The 22,454-nt window shown below is 39.5% G+C and overlaps 1 protein-coding gene across 16 annotated transcripts in view; it reads left to right on the forward strand.

Moving 5' to 3' along the window:
* Positions 1-22,454, forward strand: part of LOC139472451 (protein scribble homolog) — a 117,047-nt gene that overhangs the window by 81,683 nt on the left and 12,910 nt on the right. For 11 of the 16 annotated variants that reach the window (XR_011653938.1, XR_011653950.1, XM_071254964.1 and 8 more), the window contains 3 exons: positions 14,256-14,358; positions 15,216-15,272; positions 21,271-21,376. Coding sequence is in view for 14 of the 16 variants with exons in the window: in XM_071254964.1 (XP_071111065.1) it covers positions 14,256-14,358; positions 15,216-15,272; positions 21,271-21,376 (266 nt within the window). In the remaining 2 variants the exon portion in view is untranslated. The remainder of the gene's footprint in view (positions 1-14,255; positions 14,359-15,215; positions 15,273-21,270; positions 21,377-22,454) is intronic. The other 5 variants (XM_071255340.1, XM_071255767.1, XM_071255411.1 and 2 more) reach the window with 2 other exon arrangements.

Consider the following 22,454-nt stretch of genomic DNA (forward strand, 5'->3'; position numbering starts at 1 on the left):
TCCTCAATACCATTTAATTTCACTGAAAGCTTTAACATGTTCATCAAGTCAATGTAACGACTTTTGGGAGGATGATCTTCCATGTAATTCTGGGATTTGAAAGCCAGCTCAGTCGTTCCTGTGAATCGCTTAATTCCGCCCTGGATCTGCCGACTCCCGGCTGTTTACACAGGTGATATATTTTGCTGCCATTGTCATCCCTCAGACTTGGTTATCAGTGCTGGAACTCAGAAGAGACTTTCCTGGAACATAATCGTTTCATTTCCATAGAACTTAAAATGCGTTCAATGATTCTTCATGAATTTCTACACTCGTGCCAGTCTAGAATTTTCATGGAATCTAGTTTCACTGAACTGACTTTGGTTTTGTTTTTGGAGCAGAACTAATCTGAAAAAGTATAGGAAATGTCTAGGCAGACTTATGTATGCATATAAACTTTGTAATTATTACATTTCATCTTTTGTCATTTCCATGGAAACAAGTTATATATAGAATCAGTTGAAGGTTGAATATGTGAAACTGTGAAAACAGTGTTGGACATTTCTCCCTGATGCTGTGAGTGGTGTCAAGGATATGTCTCCTGATGACACTGTCTGTGAGTGGTGTCAAGGATATGTTGTCTCCTGTTGACACTGTCTGTGATTGGTGTCAAGGATATGTTGTCTCCTGTTGACACTGTCTGTGATTGGTGTCAAGGATATGTTGTCTCCTGGTGACACTGTCTGTGAGTAGTATCAAGGATATGTCTCCTGATGACACTGTCTGTGAGTGGTGTCAAGGACATGTTGTCTCCTGTTGACACTGTCTGTGAGTGGTGTCAAGGATATGTCTTCTGATGACACTGTCTGTGAGTGGTGTTAAGGATATGTCTTCTGATGACACTGTCTGTGAGTGGTGATAAGGATATGTCTTCTGATGACACTGTCTGTGAGTGGTGTCAAGGACATGTTGTTTCCTGATGCCACTGTCTGTGATTGGTGTCAAGGATATGTTGTCTCCTGATGACACTGTCTGTGAGTGGTGTCAAGGATATGTTGTCTCCTGTTGACACTGTCTGTGATTGGTGCCAAGGACATGTTGTTTCCTGATGACACTGTCTGTGATTGGTGTCAAGGATATGTTGTCTCCTGTTGACACTGTCTGTGATTGGTGTCAAGGATATGTTGTCTCCTGTTGACACTGTCTGTGAGTGGTGTCAAGGATATGTTGTCTCCTGATGACACTGTCTGTGAGTGGTGTCAAGGATATGTTGTCTCCTGTTGACACTGTCTGTGATTGGTGTCAAGGATATGTTGTCTCCTGTTGACACTGTCTGTGATTGGTGTCAAGGATATGTTGTCTCCTGATGACACTGTCTGTGATTGGTGTCAAGGATATGTTGTCTCCTGTTGACACTGTCTGTGAGTGGTGTCAAGGATATGTTGTTTCCTGATGACGCTGTCTGTGAGTGGTGTCAAGGATATGTTGTCTCCTGTTGACACTGTCTGTGAGTGGTGTCAAGGATATGTTGTTTCCTGATGACACTGTCTGTGAGTGGTGTCAAGGATATGTTGTCTCCTGTTGACACTGTCTATGAGTGGTATCAAGGACTTGTTGTCTCCTGTTGACACTGTCTTAAGTAGTTGTACATCAACAATGTCTGCTGGTTCATTGTGCATAGTGAACAGCTTTTGTCAAGTCAGCATATATTTTGTTCAGAATTTCAAGATCATTAATAACCTAAAGCCAAAGTTAATTTGTTCAAAGAATGTAAGTAATTTAATAGCTGGTGTTCGTGTTGCTTGTGGCAAAAAGGTATGCAAATAGTACTACAAAGTGAAGTTATGACTTCGTCACATTTAATAACAAAATAATATAAACATATTTGCTTTGTTGCAGGGAAGTACCTCAGTTTAAATTAATCTACTTGAAAGATCTTATCAAGCTGAAATCATGTTTTCTTGTATCTGTTTTGATTATCATATATGACAGGATATTCACTTTGTTTTCGCCATGCATCTCTTGTGTGAAATGTTATTTTGGTTGTTTAGAATAAGTACAATCATGGACATGTCTTTTTTAATGAAAACAGTGACCATAAAAATACTTTGCATCCAAATGTTACATACTTTTCAGTGATTGAACTTAAGGTGAGGTGACGTGAAATGGGGTTTAACGTTGTGTCCAAGATTATTCCACTTACATAGCAACATGCTGTGTGTGCGCGCGTGCTTGTACTAGTCCGTACTGATGCTGGTTTATAGTGCTAGTCCCCTGAGATGCCGCAGTTTAACATAAATACCCCACTCAGACACAGTATACTGACTCCGAGCCGACCAGTCCTTGTTTTAGCCCTTTAATGTTGAGCATCAGACAGGGTAACAACAAGTACCATCATTTAACGTCTTTGGTATAACGCGTCCGAGCGGACGCTCTACCACTGACTAGACCATGGAGGCAGTCATTTCAACTTCAGAATGAATGTGAACTGGTCATTGTTTTAACACCAATGGTAAAGATTTGGGGGGCCTTTTAGGTTCAAGTGCTAGAGCAGCAAAGCTCAAGGACCCCTGCTCTCCCTTAATTTCTGACACTGCTTTTTATACAGATGATACAGATACCTGTTTTGCTAGCATCTTATAAACTGAATTAAATCCTGTCAGGTCTCAATGAGTTAATCAAGACAACAGAGAAAGAATTTGTTGCAAATATATGTATATTTTTTGCCATTTTCTTTTTTTCTTTCTCTGCCACAAAGGTAGAGTCACCTCCTTAAGAATTTATTATCCCAATCTCACTGCTCAGTCGTAGTTTCACAGCCTCTCCTGGACAATCAATGACGACACACTCGGAAACTCTAATGGCTTACATGATGCAGGATCATGTTATCTTGATAATAATTTGCCATCATTCATGAATTATTCATCAAAACCTTGCCATAAATGGAAATTATTGGACCGTTTGATATTTGATGACAATTACATAGAAGGTTAGTGCTTGAAATGTCAGCTCAAGTTAGGAGAGAGATTAACATTTACAGTGCCCCTGCATGGGGAGGGATGGGAAATTCCACTTGTCTTGCCTGCCTGTGTATCACCTCATCACCATCTCTGTAGCAAGGCAGTGTGAGAGTTGTGGGATACACCAATACACAGGCTTCCAAATCTAGGATTGGAGAATTCAGTGAATGCTTTCCCATGCCAATTGCACAGCACCATGATGTTGAATTATTTAGCCATATATTGTATGTGCCAGATGAATATGCAAATGAAGTATCAAGTTGGTGAAATGCCGAAGTAAGGCTGTAAAAAAATATATAAGAAATTAGAGTCTGTAAAAGAGAGGCTTTAAGGCAGGGTTAGAAACTAACAGTTTTTGTCCACTAGTCCTTATAATGATAACATATAGCAAAACCCTTAAAATGGGCCAATTTCTACTAGTCCTTAGGATACCTTTACTATTGGGCAGTTTGGTAAGGACTAAAGGACTAGTGCCAAGTTCTAACGCTGTTTAAGGGATTCCAAATTATCTGATGGAATGATGCAGATGAAAAAAATATTAATAATTGAGTTGTGTAAAACACGTCCGGCTCCGTCTTAAAGTGTATCAGGGGCATGGGTGGCCCAGTTGCCTGTGCAGAGTTGCGTCCCTTGGGCACGCCAGAAACCTATGATTGCCCGATTATGTTTCTAGGTTTGTTAGCACCATCCCCGTGCTCATGGGTTTCACCGAAGTGGTCAACGTCTGAGACCTGCATCACTTCAAGCTCTCCTCTCACATTAAGCTGACACGCAGTGATATAACTGGAATACTGTTAAAAGCGGCTTTAAACCCAACTCACTCACTCACTCACTTCAAGTGTATCTTTACAAGACTTCAGCCAGGTTTTTGTTGGCTTTACCTTTCCAGTAACACTAATGTGACATTTGTAACTGAGTCCTGCACAGCCACAGAAATTAACCTGGGAAGTCCACTGCCATGAATAGTTATAACGTAATTACGTTGTCCAAAACTACTTCCGTCCAAAGGATACCTTTAACATTAGAAATCCTTGGAAAGGCTTGCTAGTGATATTGGCAACCCCTGAATAGAGGGAACCACAATTAGCTGTGTTGTGTCCTCAAGTGAGTCAGGATCCTCTGATCTTTGTTTGAAATTCAATATTTGCCTTGAAGTTGAAGCTAGGTTTTTTAGCACCTAAGCATTCTGATTGCTCTCACCAAAGTGGTAAGCGTCTAAGACCTGCATTAGTTCAGGCTTTCCGACCACATCAAGCTGATACTGAAATACTGCCCAATGTGTCGTTACACCCAACTTATCACTCGCTACCCCTGATGATGTTTATAATGATATTGACTTGTAAATGATATATTTCCCAGCATGAAATTTTTATGCATCTACATGTCCACTATCTTGTTTGTATGGATTTCCTCCCCTTTGTGTGAGATGGTTTGTGATGCATCTAATTCAGATGACAGATTGCTATATGTGTGTGAAGCTGCTGATTATGACTCCCTCGTTAGTCAATTTGACGGCTGATACTAAGCTTGTATAGATGGACAAGGTGTGAAATATACCCCGTAGCTGCATTGTGGAAAAGACTCCCATCTGCTAGTCTTCCCATTTATTATCATCCATCACTGTTGCGTTTGTTCCTTATATAATATTCATCCCATTGGACAATTTTCTTTGTCTTGAAACAGTTCGGGCAGCTGAGGCACGCTACCGAAATTACTTGCAGCTGATAGATGATACGGGTTAGTCCCTAATTGTTAGATATTTGCATACATGCTGCCACATGTGTTCTTGGTGATGTTATTAGCATTGTAACCATGTGTTAGATAACCGCCATTGTTGGTGGCATTGATTGGAATGGTCACTCTGCCCTATCTGCATATTAGCAGAGATGTGTCTCGACAACAGTAATTGGTTTGAATACACAATACCTTTAAGAAAGTGGTCACATAGAACAAATGTTATATTTGGAATAACACTTTCTTGGTAAAGTTCAAATTCTATGCTTTTTGGGGTTTAGTTCCCACCCGGGATTCGAATCTACACTCTAAGAGTGAGGCACCTAATCGCCAGCACACAAAGTCAACGATCTAACCCACTCAGTGTTTTGTTACAGTAATTGGTTTGACAAACCTTTCAATGAGTTTCGTTGAAGCAGGAAGAAGAAATAACTATAACTTTGCCTTTTTATGTTCATTGGACGGGCACGGGGGCCCAGTTGTCTAAGTAGCCATGATTCGAGGTGCCAAGTTGCATCCCCTCTAACACCTGTGATCCTGGGTTTGAATCCTGGGTCGACCTGATTATATTGCTAGGATTGTGAGCACTATAGCTATGCTCATGGGTTTCACCACAGTAGTAAATATGTAAGACTTGTATAATGTCAAACTTACTTCCCACATCAAGGTGACATGCCATGATATATATACTGTTTAAAGGCCTGTAAACTACCTCACTCACTCATGTTATTTGGCTTATAATAATAATGATTGAGAGTGTGAAAGAAGTTATTTTTTTATGCAGACTTGTTACTGTTGTCATGTTAACCTGTAAATCATTGACTCAAAATTATACCACAACTGCATGGATCATTGGGGGTTTGCCTGGTCCGGACATACAAGCCGCTGTGATATAGCTGGAACATTGCTGACTGCTGCTGCTGAGTTAAACAACCCACGCTTCATCAGGAATCCTGAAACTAGATGCTGTCTTGTCCGATCAGATCACGCTGCATGTTATATTTAACAAGAGAAACTTGCAGATCAGTAAACCATTTGTCATTTACTTGCGCAATTCTCGGTCTGAAAATAGTTCACTGTGAGTTACATTGTTGTTTCTTCAACATGGCATCAAGTAACATTATTATATAATAATCGTCTGCAACTGTTCAAATAATTTTAATATTAGCCATAGTTGAAACAAATTGTTCTTTATGAAAATAGAATGCTTTGTTACTATTTAAATCAGTAAATATCACTTGTTTTATTTGAAGATGAAAATCACTGATACCTGAGTAGAAGATAAATAAATGATTCAGCTACAGACTGATGGAGAGTATGGTAATGGCGGGAGACAGTCTTTAGGGAGATGTGATTGTGGATGTAGAGAACGTCTTTCAGTATTGGGTCAAAACAAAACATTGAAGCCACAATATATGTATCCATGTTTCAGAGTTCAATTGCAAGAATGTATTTATTTTAATATGACAATCAACAAGAGATGATGTTTTCTAGAACCACTATAAATGTGCATGTTATTTTAAAATGCCGTCATTTCATGATCAGACTGGTGTGGATTGTTGCTCATTCTTTCAACCACTGGTTGGCCTGGCCCAAGACTTGATTATTTACTAGGATGTGATGTAGTTTGAGTATTGGTTACTGTGGCATAAAACAACATTCACCACTCACTCACTCACTCACTCACATTTCTCAGGTAGCGGAAGGGTGTTTCTGTTCTAGTTTATATTGCCTATCACAATCTTTTAGATCACAAAAAGTCAATAAATAGTGAAATGAGGCTTGTCTCTGACAACTTATGCCTGTACATGAGTGTAGAAAGTGCTTCTCTATTTTGAGCAGATTGTGAGGAATTTATTTATCACAACATAGAGCTTGTAAGGTATGCAAGTGAGTGAATGGAACAGTCGGCTATCATGTCTTTGTCATGGTTGTCTGTAAGTAATCTGATCCCCGGCCGCGTCATACCGAAAGACGTTTAAAGATGGTACTTATTGTTACCCTGCCTGGCGCTCGGCATTAAGGGGCTACAACAAGGACCGGTCGGCTCGGAGTCAGTATACTGTGTCTGAGTGGGGTATTCATGTTAAACTGCGGCATGGTATCTCAGTGAGCTAGCAGTATAAATCGGCATCAGTCAGGACTAGTACAAGCAGCAACACAAACACACACACGTACATGCACGTCGCTATATAAGTGCAATAATCTTGGACGCGACGCTAAACCCCATTTCACCTCACCTCGCCTCACCTCACCTCACCTCACCTCACCTCACCTGTAAGTAATCAAGTCTTGTCCAGACACCAAATCGTTCCTGAACTCCATCTGTAGCTCAGCTGTCATACAACAGCTCTAGCAAATTGCATACTTGCTTACTCAACAGCCAATCAAGATTCTTCTGAAGACTGTATCATTTGACAAATGTTTTAGCGGACAGATTTCATAATATTTGTATGTCAGCACTGGTGGCCGGTATTGGCTAGAGATAATTACCATGAAGAGACGGCAAAATCTGTTTTTCTTGTGAACAATATGTTGGGTTTAACATGTGAAGATGCTGGAGCTGTGTGAAGCCATCCAGTTTGCCTTGTGAGTCAGACAGATAAAAGACTAGCAAGACATTTAATTCTGAAATGATTCAATTCCTTAAGAAGTTGCCAGATCTTCATATCAATCATGTTTGGATCATAAAGCACTGAGGAAATTGAATCTGTTGAAGTTAATTGCAGCTAATTGCATCGTAATAACGTGGTTCAGGATTCAATGTGAAATGCTGGTCAGGAATGAAGTGGCTTTATAGAATTAACTTGAATTATGTCATTTGATGTTGATAATGCAATAAATCAGACTGTTTGAGATTGGAAAATATTAGAAGAAGTGAGAGATGACCAGAATATTAAGGAATAGATTTGGGCGATTGGGCAGATTTTATAGTGCCAGAATTGTTAGTTTCGATTGGATATTATCAGCAACTTCTGGAAGCCAGGTATCAATACTTGTTGTTCTCAGAAAATATTTAAATCAATTTCACATTGTATTGAGATGTCTCACGTATGAGGTATTTGTTGTGTTCATGTGTAAAATGCTTATCCCATGACATGACCTTGGTGATCAATAATATTGAAAAATTCAATGAATAATTTGAACAAATACCAACTTGGGTTCAACTTCAAATAGTGATAAATAATCCAGGCCGTTTATTGGAGAACTCGGCTGTTGAAGTCAGCAGTCAGACATGATTGAAAAAAGGAACGTTTGAAATTGTTTGGCTAAATACGACTTCCTTCATGTAATGACAAGTGAAACTGCATCCATGCTAACCATGTTACCTTGCATGTTTAGGGATGTATCTGTAGATATTTATTTCCAGTCAATTGGCCATCAACCAATTTGCTTGTCAAAAATAGAATACAGAGAAGCCATTGAAGTGTTTTCTATTATTGCCATGGATTCATGCCTCCTTCCCCACCCCATGGACCAGTGATTCTGTACATCACAGTGGAGGCCATATCATTGTCAGACATTGAGCCGTCTCGGAACCTTTGTTTTCTGTCACACCCGGTTATTCCCTTTGTGGAGTTATGGGTCCTGACCTCTTAATGCACCGCTTCTATTGATTGTAGCTAGAAATTTGAGTCTTTGATGTTGGAGAACTGATCAGAATTTAGATCCCTTCAGAGACAAAATTGATGAAAGCTTGGCATCATAAAGTTCGTCCCTGACATGTCTTGGTCAGCCCTGCCAGCAAGCAAACGCCATCTGGGACTTTGAGTCGTATTTAAAGATGCTGAAGTTGATAGGTTTTCAAGAAATGGAATAATCCAATTGCTCTTTTTGTTTTGGAATATTTGGATGTATGAAGGCATGAGGAGCCTGAGTTTGTGTTGTTTGAGATGCTGCAGACAGTCAAACAAGGAATTTGATACTTTACCCACATGAGTGTTCAGGGGCTGAATGGGCCCCCTGTGGCATCACATCAAGAGATGAATAAAATAAACTGTCTCATTTCCTGCTGGCATTTGATATGCAGAATTGCATCCCTTAGTCATGCAAGCATATCCTGATCGTGGGTTCAATCCTGCCAGATTCCTACAGATTAGGATGCTTAGTTGGTGACCCCCTCTGTGGTCTGGTGGTAGAGGCTACGATCCCTGGCCGTGTCATACCGACCCATGAAGATTCCGGGGTAGAATAGGTCTTCAGCAACCCATGCTTGCCGTAAAAGGTGACTATGCTTGTCATAAAAGGCGACTAACGGGATCAGGTGGTCAGGCTCGCTGACTTGGTTGATGCATGTCATCGATCCCAATTGTGTGGATCGATGCTCATGATATCACTCACTGGATTGTCTGGTCCAGACTCGATTATTTACAGACCGCCGTCATATAGCTGGAATATTGCTGAGTGCAGCATTAAACAACCTACCAACCAATCGTGTCATACCAATAGATGTTAAAAGATTGTACTTGTTGTTACCCTGTCTGGCACTCGGAATTAAGGGGCCAAAAACAGGGACTGGTCGGCTTGGATGTCAGTGTACAGTGTCTGAGTGGGGTATTCATGTTAATCTGCGTCTTGTTATCTCTGGGCTAGCACTATAAAATCAGCATGAGTCCGAACTAGTGTACACACACACACACACACACTCACACATACACACACTCACACACACACTCACACTCACACACACACACTCAGATGTCAATTGGCTGATTGTGTCTCCTGTACCCATCAGTTTGGATCTACGCTCTCTCATCAACTTCTATTTTTGGTTCAGACTACAGAAGTGAGGTGAAATGGGTTGAAATACCCAGTGACTTAAATCTGTTGTCAGATCAAGCAGTGTTGAACAAACTTACCTCAAACAATAAACTAAACGTTTTCCATGATAGTTACAAGGCAAATATGTTCCCTTCTGCACTGCATTTATGTAATGTAATGTAAACAAGAAAATAGTCCTGTACATTTTCAGTCTTAGTTGAGGCAGCGTATGAAGATTTCAGGGCACTTATTGGATCAGAGTGCATTCTATGGCAACTATGGTAGCTATGCATAAGAGTTTCTTGGGCTGTATCAGACAATAACTGACAATATTTATATTGTATATGATTAGACAATTTATCTCACTTTTTACATACTCAGATACTTAAGATCCTCATGTTTTGGCCTGCCGTTCATTGTGGCTGTAAAAAACACTTGAAATTATCATTGCTGATTATTATGCATTTAATTACTGAATGATGTTATTACTCCATGCTTTGTTAAAAAGACACCAGAGCCTTCCTATTTAATCAAGCAGGAAGCAAGTAGAATTACATGCAGTGAAAATTGTTTATCCCACATGATAGAATACTGCATGTTAATTATCAACATGTCTGTATCAACTGCCTGCGGGAATTACGTCATACCATATTTCATCTTAGTCATCTCGGTGTCGGCTTCTAATCACAGCTTCAGCTGCAGGTTGGCTATTGAGCTGCAGACAATTAATGTTGTGCCACTTGATCATGTCCCATGTGGGGCATTCAAGCAGTGATGAATTCAACATGTTGAATTACTCCATGTTGCCAGTGTCACAAAAAGGAACCATCGGTGTCAATTCAGCAGAGAATTATCACCGACAGATAATAATACAGTTCTGACTCAGTTTTCTTCAATATTTCATATTATTCGAGAGAAATGTTTTCAATATCCGTGATGAACATGAACAAGCCCTCCTAGGTTATATTATTAATCTTGTAATCGACCAAAGATTTCATCTTCTGGAGGGAAGGGGGACTGGGAATTGTTATTTTCTATTTTAATTCTTCTCAACAATAGCTGAAAAACTATAACCCTGCTGCACACATACCTGGAAAAGGATTGGCTGTTCATTAAACATCAACACGTATGTCGATGTATTTCTCTGGGGGGACATGTTCTGTCCCTCCCATCCACCTGCCTGCTGAAGATAACATGGTTTCAAGGATTCATTTCTGACACAACAAGTACTCCCTTGATGTAATGGGTGGTAAAACTGGGCATGTGATATTTCTGTCTCAAGTCGGAATTCCGTCTTTTTTTTTATTGTTTTCGTCTGATGTTTCAATGTCAAACATCATCTGTGGGAGGTGTACACAGTTTTGTGTCTTACATTCTAGGCAAAGAAGACAAATCTTTTCAATCTTCTGGGCATTCGTCAATCAGAATTATTTTCCCTCTCTCAGTTTCCTATTATTCTTATGAGGCACTTTCTGCATGCATCAGTAGATGGTTAAAGGGGGATGCAAGATGGGCGTGCCTACATGATGTGTGGGCAGTAGTATTCCTCACATGTCTTATCACATGGTGATCACGGGGAGAAAAACAGCGGGATTAAGCAGTGGTTATAATGATTTCTGATGGATGAGAGGTTATCAGTTGATATCTTCCAACAGTGGGATATCATGTTTCAGGTGGTAATGACACCTGCCACAGTGACAGCTATCTTTCAGTTGTGTGAATAATTGATAGAAATATTTGCATGAGCTGTATTGCTTGCCGTGTACATGCCAAGCTGAAGGCATGGATTTAAAAGCTGAGCGAGTCATATACTGGTACTGGCTAAAACTGAATTATTGAAGGATCATTTAAGTGTGAATCAGACTGTAAAAACACTTCTCTTTCACCATTTTGTTTCTTATCATTTCAGGTAATTGCCATTGTGACATTTTGATCCAATTCATATTAATTTATTAAATTGGTACACAATAGTCTGGTGTTTTCCGAACATTTTCACAAAAGAATTTATGAATACTTCAATCAATTTACATGACACCTTCCAACTTTTTCTTAATAAACAGATGATTTTTTACCTGTTTGTGATGGAAATTGAACTCAATTATACCAGGAATAAGATGCTTTAGAATTACACAGCTTGAGTTTGAAAAAACACAGAAGTTTGAGAAGAAAGATGAAAATGTCTTCCGCATCAATGGCCTCAGTGGATCCATCTGACAGTGATCATCTGGTCTTGATAGAGAGAAAAAACACACACCACCAGTTTCAATATTTGTGCTGTTTGATTTAGCAAAGTGTGGTGTTTCTGGGATGAAAGCGTTATCAAATTATGAAATGCACCCTGTAGAGATGCATCCAAACAAATCAATAAATCCGAATGCCGTCCGTCCTCGCTTAAACTCGAGCAGAGTGCACTGTTCTCGACACCACCACTCCTCCTCAACAAGCAACTAGCACAGCCAACCATTCCTGGTCCTAGAAAATCAATATTCCATGTAATGAATATTTATCAGCTACTGTCGGAGGGTTGTTGGATCAGTCAGCGTCAGTCTAATTCAAGCCACCTCGTGTAGTCGACTGGACAAAGGAATAGACTAGCACTGATCATCATCATAGCCTGTTGTGTTGCATCCCCTTCACCCCACGACAATGGAGGTAGGTTCCCATGTGCTACCCGACCCAGTATTGTTGCTGATCGGTCGAGGGTGGAGAAGAGAGGGATATGATGCTTCCTCTACAATGGACCAGTTACATCAGCAGCCTTGTGCTCTTCTCCTCGGATCACTCGCCTACATGCCGGGAAAGATTTAGCGGAGTTGCCGGTGGAATTATACCCAGGGTTGCTGTAGAGTTACAGGTTGGATGGAGATGATGGAATGGTGGCCGACATGGCTACTAGTTTATCATAATGTGGAGCTGACGGCGGCAGTATGGGTTCGTGGACCATGTTGTCTTGTGAGGGAGGATGGTGGTGCCGGTGCCGGTCATGATGCTATTGGGATCATTCTAAGATGGGCTCTTCTACATGTGGTCTGGGACGTGTTTTTTCATCATGGAACCCTTTGACATTGGAACCTTGCCTTGCTAGGGTGGAATGATACAATAGAATTACCATAATTGGTGCTTGATGGATTTTAGATAGTCGTAGAATATTATTGGAATTAAGAATTCTGAATACTCAATGTGGAACATTCTTTCTAAAAGTGACGCAATCCTGGTTATGACATGGGGAATATTAGATCTTTTAGTTTTAAAGAGCGTAGGTGTTGAAAGTAAGTTATTTTAGCAGGAATGTGGAAACACAGGTACACCTACACAGTTGTGTGGGTTGTCAAGTAGGTCTGAAACATAATCTTTAGAACTGGTGTGTGATACTAAGCCTCCACTGTGTGAGATGCTTGTCTGTGAATGGGGGCGGTGGGGTAGTCTAGTGGTTAATGCATTTGCTCATCACACTACAGGTCTGAGTTCAATTTCCCGCATGGGTAAAATGTGGGAAATCCCTTTCTGGTGTCCCAGACATGATATTGCTTAACCATACTGACTCAAAGCGGGTCTTCAATGATATTCGTCAACATATCCAGAGGTTTTATTTGGGAAAGTTCCCAGTCTGGTGATGAAGGTCAGCCTCGCCAACACAGGATGTGAGAGATCACATCACCTCTGATGATTGTCGGAGGTTGTTACCTCTCATTTACATCATGCTGCTTATCATGATCCATCTGTCAAGTTGATGTCACCAGCTTCGTGCAGCCAGGAATCCCAGCCCACACAGTCACGATGTTATAGCTAGTCTGACCTTTTGTGGTGGAAAAATATTACAGATAAATTAGTATGTCTTCTTCCAGATCGTATGAATTATTCTCTCAACGGAAATATATTTCTAGATATAATGTGAAAAAACTCATTGGAATACATTTTTGTTCCTTCATCAATTTATATGAAGTAGAATATTGTAAATTGAACAATTATTCAAGGTTTTTCTGTGGGAACACTTAGAAAATAACTTTGATGGCAAAACTGACATGGATTTCAACTACTTTCGTCTGTCAGTTTGACATTTTGGTATATATTAGTACCTGAAACATATACTTAAACTTTGCATTGAAAGAAAACAGAAGTTGAATTCCATAGGTCTGCACTGATGCTACATTGACACTTAAGGATAACATGTTACATGGCCTTCTGGTGTGATTACCTCATCTGGTCAACAAGGGGGTCACAATAACCCTGGAGGCCAACTGGGACCCAACAGGCTGCTGTTTCTGGTGCTTCTTGACGTCTGCCAACATGACTCATTCATTCAGCCAGTGTTATTGTTCCCTGTTTGTGCTGTGTCTGTTAAGTGGCTGTTCTCACTGTTGAATCAACGTGTACCATCAATTACCGTTATGAATTACAGCATTCTGCGAGCCAGTGTATAATCTCATTTTCAATAGTAACGTTAACTTACGATCCTCAATGTTCAGATGCTACTGATGCTGAAGGATTAGCATGGAAAAGTAGTTCCTTGACTGTTATGCAGATACTTATGTTTTAGAATATTTTAGAGCCCATATTAAGTACTGATAGATATAAACATCTTCTATCTGTAAGATTTATGCAAATATCTAGATTTCCTTACAGACCAAGATGCGAACATTGCTTCCTTGTAATGTTGCTTTAATAAAGGTACAAGTATCACTTCATCGTTGATGGATTGAGAATGCATATTTTGGTTATTTCCTGTGAACAAGTATCTAAGTGTTCATTTCTCTGTTTCAGAACACTAACAATCAGTCTGCTCCAAATGAAGGTCTGACGTTCAGTGACAAGCGCCGCTTCTTTGAGAAGGAGATCAAGGAACAGAATGAACCTAAAACACAAAGTAAGTGATACGAGTGTACCACATTCTGGATGTTGAATGTTGTCAACTTGTTGTTGTGTCTTGCGTCAACCTGTCTATTTCTTTTCTTAGATTTGTTTAAACATCATTCTATTGATTCCTTATATCATTACAAATTCACATTTTGAAGAAATTCTTTAATATATATACACTGCAATCGGTAAAATCTATGGAAAAATAATAATTGGTGTGTCTGTCATCTATACTTGTTTCTTTTGCTGTGATCTGTTTCTTATCTTTTATGTCTGCTTAGATATCTTGCTTGTAATTGACCTGTACATTCTCTGGCATTGGGTTGTGAGTAGTGTTTAGTTAGAAGTAGAAAAGTAGCTAGCTTGCATGTCTGTCTGTGTGGACTTCCTGTGATGGCTGAGCAGCGACAGAGCAGACCCCCATCCAACTGGCCGAAGGACGGAGAGCCAGTCAGGTTTGATTTCTCTCTGTGACACATTATTGTTAAAAGATGATTAAAGAAGTATGGTGATGTATCCAGCTGTGCTTTGACTGGTCTCAGTGCAACTTGTCAGGAAACAATTGGGGTTTTCAGTTTTCTGAAAACACTAATGGAAACATGACCAGTGAACCATCAGGACTATGAATTGACTCTTCATCAGTTCCTTGTCACTGTCACTGTTGTCCTTGGACAATGTAAAAAGCTTTTCATCTTGGCCATCACCACTACAATAGAGGTGTGGAACTTGTTTAACTTGAAGTTGCACTGAAGACATCTATCTCTTGACACTTGTTGATTTAAGAACAGCCAAGTCCCTGACCCAATACCCGTACACAATCAAGTGACTTATTTCTAATTGGGATCTCCCTTTCCTAATTTCTTGCAGCAAAAAAATTTAGCTACTTGGCTGAACATGAGGTGGCAAAACTGAAACTGGAGGAGGGTGAGTTGACCATAAAACAAACACAAGACCATGACCCTTCACACTTGACCCTTCACACATAACCCATGCACTTGACCTTGCAATTGTAGGCTGGTTCATATAGGACATCACCATGTCCCCCTATAACAACTTTCAAGCACAATAAAGACAAAGCAATACCTATAAGAAAACAACCAGAAAGATATTTTGAAGATAAGAAACATGAAAGTTAAATGAAAGAGAGCTGTAGTGGGAAAATACAGTCAAAGTAAACATCGAGGTTATATAACATAAAAGAAATGGACTCCTGTCTACAATCAGATGTTTTTGCTCCTATGTTATGAGACCCTTATTACTGTAATTACTTTGGGGAGTAAGGTATCAGTAACAACAGAGTTATGTCTGATTATTTCAGGGACTGATTAATGATTACTTTGGGAAAAGGCCCTTTTATGTATGCATATAACCATACAATCAACTGTCCTTGTAATCAAACAAACATGAACAGGGTAACTGACAGCACTGACCACTAGATTTGTGAAGATAATTGTAATTCATCTATGTAATATAATCGATAAATATAGCCGCGGAGAAGTGTATCAGTCTGTCTAAATAACCAAAAGTTATATCCCAGGAAAAGTGTATCAACCTGTCTAAATAATCCACAAGTAGATCCCTGGATAAGTGTATCAACCTGTCTAAATAATTCACAAGTATATCCCTGGAGAAGTGTATCGGTCTGTCTAAATAGTCCACAAGTATATCCCTGGAGCAGTGTATCTACCTGTCTGAATAATCCACAAGTATATCCCAGGAGAAGTGTCTCAGTCTGTCTAAATAATCCACAAGTATATCCCTGGAGAAGTGTATCTACCTGTCTAAATAATCCACAAGTATAACCCTGGAGAAGTGTATCTACCTGTCTAAATAATCCACAAGAATCCCTGGAGCAGTGTATCTACCTGTCTGAATAATCCACAAGTATATCCCAGGAGAAGTGTATCAGTCTGTCTAACTAATCCACAAGTAAATACCTAAAGAAGTGTTTCAGCCTGTCTAAATAATCCACAAGAATCCCTGGAGCAGTGTATCTACCTGTCTGAATAATCCACAAGTATATCCCAGGAGAAGTGTATCAGTCTGTCTAACTAATCCACAAGTAAATACCTAAAGAAGTGTTTCAGCCTGTCTAAATAATCCACAAGAATCCCTGGAGCAGTGTATCTACCTGTCTGAATAATCCACAAGTATATCCCAGGAGAAGTGTATCAGTCTGTCTAACTAATCCACAAGTAGATCCCTGGATAAGTGTATCAACCTGTCTAAATAATTCACAAGTAGATCCCTGGATAAGTGTATCAACCTGTCTAAATAATTCAGTAGTATATCCCTGGGGAAGTGTATCTACTGTCTAAATAATCCACAAGTATATCCCTGGAGAAGTGTTTCAGCCTGTCTAAATAATCCACAAGTATATCCCAGGAGAAGTGTATCAACCTGTCTAAATAGTCCACAAGTATATCCCTGGAGAAGTGTATCAGTCTGTCTAAATAGTCCACAAGTATATCCCTGGAGAAGTGTATCAACCTGTCTGAATAATCCACAAGTATATCCCAGGAGAAGTGTATCAGTCTGTCTAAATAATCCACAAGTAGATCCCTGGAGAAGTGTATCTACCTGTCTAAAAAATCCACAAGTATATCCCTGGAGAAGTGTATCTACCTGTCTAAATAATCCACAAGAATCCCAGGAGCAGTGTATCTACCTGTCTAAATAATCCACAAGTATATCCCAGGAGAAGTGTATCAGTCTGTCTAACTAATCCACAAGTATACCCCCAGAGAAGTGTATCTACCTGTCTAAATAATCCACAAGTATACCCCTGGAGAAGTGTATCAGTATGTTTAAATAATCCACAAGTATATCCCAGGAGAAGTGTATCAGTATGTTTAAATAATCCACAAGTAGATACCTGGAGAAGTGTATCAGTCTGTCTAAATAATCCACAAGTATACCCCCAGAGAAGTGTATCTACCTGTCTAAATGATCCACAAGTATATCCCTGGAGAAGTGTATCTACTGTCTAAATAATCCACAAGTATATCCCTGGAGAAGTGTTTCAGCCTGTCTAAATAATCCACAAGAATCCCTGGAGCAGTGTATCTACCTGTCTAGATAATCCACAAGTTTATCCCTGGGAAAGTGTATCTACTGTCTAAATAATCCACAAGTATATCCCAGGAGAAGTGTATCAGCCTGTCTAAATAGTCCACAAGTATATCCCTGGAGCAGTGTATCTACCTGTCTAAATAATCCACAAGTATATCCCTGGAGAAGTGTATCTACCTGTCTAAATAATCCACAAGAATATCCCTGGTGAAGTGTATCAGTCTGTCTAAATAATCCACAAGTATATCCGTGGAGAAGTGTATCAGCCTTTCTAAATAATCCACAAGTATATCCCAGGAGAAGTGTATCAGTCTGTCTAAATAAGCCACAAGTATATCCCAGGAGAAGTGTATCAGTATGTCTAAATAATCCACAAGTATATCCCAGGAGAAGTGTATCAGCCTTTCTAAATAATCCACAAGTATATCCCCGGAGAAGTGTATCAGCCTGTCTAAATAGTCCACAAGTATATCCCTGGAGAAGCGCATCAACCTGCCTAAATAATCCAAAAGTATATCCCTGGAGAAGCGTATCAACCTGTCTAAATAGTCCACAAGTATATCCCTGGAGAAGCGTATCAACCTGTCTAAATAATCCACAAGTATATATATAAAAGAATTCGAAATAAACCACAACAATATATCGGTTTACAAGAGTACACATTGATTTTCAAGAGCATGGTAGTCATTTGTCCCCAACAGTATACATTGACAACGAAAAACAAAAATAATCGGCACTAAAGAGAAAGTATGGATTAACAAGGGAAGGCATTAAGTGATATGAACAGTCAATAATTTGCAAAAGGGATTCTTATGAATGAAAAATAATCATATTTTGAAAATAACAATAATGGCTATATAAGTTCCAACCTTCAGAATCAGATACTTAGTTACACTGGAACAGTGGAGCGCAAAGCTTGATTCTGAAGTCTTCATCACACAGCTAGACAAGTCACAGCAAACCAGGTTGAAAGTTTACTACGTGTTACAAGATTTTGTGCAAAAAGAGCTACATTTGTGTTAAATAGGGCAGCCATGTTTACTGACAACTCCCAAGTTTTGTGCCCAACTCTGATTCAGTCGTTATAATTAAGAGCTAGACAATTTGGTCGTGTACAAGCCATGAAGTATGTTAGAAGTATGCGTGAAAACTAAAAACATTAGGTTCCGTTTATAGTATGAAAAATTACCTGCAGAATCAGCCACTATAAAAACAGACACGTCCAAAAACAGGTCCATGTTAATACATAAGCTTATCAAATATTCTTCCTGGCTGTGTTTTTTCTGTTGATTACATAAGATTCACAATTAAACTCATCCAACTTCCAAGGGCATAAGAAGTACATAATTCATTTGTTTGAAATTCAGAAATTCAGATGTTGGCAAGTAGACATTAGTTCTGTCTTTATTGACATAATGGAAAATAGTTCTGTTAGAGAACTTTGTATATTCATAAAGTAACAAAAGACAAACTATTTGTGCTTCACAAAACATGAAAACAGCAAAAGTACTAATATGATCAAGGGAGATAACCATTGCATTTGACATTTTATTCAAAGTCATTTGAATAGTTTTGAGAAACTGACCTGTATATACACTAAACTTTCGAAGTAAATCCCTCCCAATTGTGTTACTGGATTCTAAATAGTTTCTGTAGATTAATCTACTTTGAAAAACTTGGGGTTCTGTGGCCAAAGGTTACTCAATTTGCCCTGCAGAGTTCTGTCCCTTAGCTCTTTTATCAGTTGGGTTTGAATAACCGATGTAACCTTGTCAATCAGGAACATTGTTAAGTAAACATTGAAAATTACTATTAGGTATGTTAACACAAATGATTATAATCAACTACGTCATGATCTAAAAGGGTTGAATGATAAGTTCTAAGTTTCACATAGAAGAAATTGTACACTGTGTTAACGACATCTACATGCCATTCACCACACCCCATTCACTACACCCCCCTACCCAATATGCCCTGCATCCATCACATCATCACAATAGAAGCCAGCCCCTGCACCAGACACCATCACCCCACACAAACACTGGCTTTCTCCAACCCACCTTAATATCATCAAGATCCTTTTGCCAAACAAGTGTCAAGAGATAGCCTTTAAAGTCATTCAAGGACAAAAGTTAATGTTGTGTTACAACAATGAGAATGTGTCACAGATGGAATTACATTGTTTGTGTATTTGTGTTGCTGCACTGTGTTGTTCTAACCGGGGGTGTCTGCAGCATGCTCACCTGGGATCCCGAAGGGACTGACCATTTGATTGTCAGGGGAATACTTGAAAGGAACTAATTTTGACCCAGGTTGTACCACACAGTAATTGTTCGATGGACATGGGGGAATGTCCTGAAAAAATGTGTTGTGAAAAATCTTGTTCGGCTCTGTTCAGAGAGAAAGATATTTTGTCTTGGAACAAAAATTCCAATTAAATGGTCTGTCCTGAAGCAATCTGAACCTGCCTTGTGCACTCCCCAATAGGTCAGGGGTCATCGTGGAGATAGTAGAATTGAAGCAGGAAAGTGCTTTACCTGCAGTCTTTTAAAATAAGGGCGCTACTTATGTGCAAGATCTCATAAAAAATATCCCTAAATCTGTCTCAATTCGTCATGATGTGTTTGTTTAAGCGATTGAAACAACCATCTAGAATAATCCTGTCTATTATGACCTTTATGGATTAATTCTAGATATTAGAAACAGTTTATCCAGAATAGTGAATATGCAGTGTTTATAATGATACGAATGAATGTCCTATTACACTTTAATAAAGTCATAGAAAAGTTATAATGCCCCACGCAAAATCACTGGATTGTCAGACAACCATACCCCGGTGACAAGCTGCTGTAGCTGTTGTTCATATAAGGGGTCGCTGCTTGGTTTGAATTCAATAACTGTAATGTGTCTTACTAGTTTCATATAGTTTACAACATGCTCAGTGGTCTAATCTGTTGGCTTGACACACAGAGACCCAGGTTCAGTTCCAGACTTAAGTTTCAATGTGGGAAGCCAAGTTCTGATGTCTGCTGTCATGTTATCACTGAAATATTGCTAATTTACACATAAGACTCTTTCACATGGTGGGTTGTGTGGTTATGTCAATGGTGACTTGTAAAAAGGCTAGTGTAAGTTCTAGAAGGGAGAACCAAACATCAGTGGGTTATGTATGACATGAGTGAATGTTGACAGTCCCGGCATTGTCTGCTATGTCACTGTTATCACGGTGGTCTGTAAATAATTGAATCTGAATCAGGAAAACTACACCCAAAGTTAAAGAGCCTCTTTTGAACAAGGCGTGCTAAGAGCGACTACTGTGAAACTAGAACCACTGTAAATGTCAACTTTAAGGCTCATGTCAGTGATAGAAGCTGGCACTAGTCCTGGGCCCACTTGAACAAAGCGATCTCAGCGCTACGACTATTGTAAGTCTATGTCAAAGTATGGTAGTTATGATCATCTTAGCGCTAACATCGCTTTGTGCAAGTGGGCCCTCTTGTCCTTGCCAAACTGCCCAATAGTTAAGGTATAGGGTTTTGCTACATGTTATCCAGTGGACTGAAAATGTTAGGTTCTACAGCTGCATGTCAGTGTCCAACCCAGGTCAGTTCCACAAAGCAGTATCTGTTTTTTCCAGCCCATTATTTTAACCAAGTAGTCCATGCATTAACATCCTTGCATAACGGTGCCTTGTCCTCGGGTAGTGATTGTTTTGAAGATGTGTCTAGGAGATCAGGGCAACCTGTGAACCAGACGGAATGACTGCTTCTGTAACGTTCTAGCTAGTGCCTGTGGTGTGTGGATTACTAACTGCTTGCCTTCTTTCCTCTCTCTCTCCTCGCTAACACAGAGAAGAAAACAGCGGATATGTCACAGGAGGAGATCCTCTCGTTTGTTACAGGCAGCATCGCCACGGAGATCTCAGGGGACCAGGATTATGGCAAAGTCCTTGCAAGGTAGGTAACTCTCACATGATCAGTGGCTGTCAGACTGGCAGTAGTCCAGCAACCTTTGCTGGGTCAGTTGTTGAAGTGTGGGTGAAAAGTGACTGTCACTTCCAAAAGAAAGACAAGTTGTTTGGGTTTAGTTAGGTGTTGTAAGATTTTCGTCAGTTTATCCAGACTGAATTATTCAAAACTTCAAAGTTTTTGATTAATGAAAAACTGTTAAGGGTAGATGTCTTACCATTTTGTTTTGGGAGGATATCATTGTGTTCTGTAATTGGCAAGTTATTTGAGATTTGCTCTTTTCTACGTTATAGAAAAAAATTAATTGTCGGTGCTGGATTGTTTCTGCAGCTTTGCTCCCATAATATCATGTTTTCAGTAACAGAGTAGCTTTCTGATGGGTTCCCTCATGTGGGTTAATAAGTATTGATTTCTATATCATGCCACGTGTAAATATTGATAACCTTCCCCACATAAACAGGCATATACAAGGTACACTTATGTAGGTGAGTTAATGTGGATTTCTGGGTAACAGAAGACTTTTGAAATTTCTCATTGTCATATGTTGTGATACATCTTCCTGAGGCAAGGGAGTTAACTGACTACAAAAGTCAGTTGACGCCCTTGCCTCGGGAAGATGGTTTTGATAAGGATTATGAAAGATGAAGACGGTCAGGTCAATATCAGAAGGAACATCAAAATGCTGTTGAAAGGGTATTTTATGATTTGGACAGGCATTATTCAAATATGAACTTACGAGAAGGATTAAGTCGACCTTGGGCTGATGGTGTCTAGCTATTTTTGTGATGGATAATGTTTGGATTGTTTATGTTCAATAGAGAACATGCTTTATGTTTCATATTGCAATACATAGAGTGGTTGAAGAATGTATGGATCACTTCTTTGTGCTTTCTATTGCTTCTGGTTTTAGGAGTTGTTTGTAGAAATGTTGAGATACTGACATTAAAAATCCTCATGATACAGTGATTTATTCCCTTCCAGTGCATCAAATGCCACATAGGCCATTCACCTGAAACAAGGGATTTTTTTTTTAAATTGTGAAATCCCTCCTTTTATATACCCCCGG

This window comes from Haliotis cracherodii, unplaced genomic scaffold (genome assembly GCF_022045235.1).
Source record: "Haliotis cracherodii isolate W230 unplaced genomic scaffold, xgHalCrac1.p SCAF_1, whole genome shotgun sequence".
In the NCBI taxonomy this organism is placed as follows: domain Eukaryota; kingdom Metazoa; phylum Mollusca; class Gastropoda; order Lepetellida; family Haliotidae; genus Haliotis; species Haliotis cracherodii.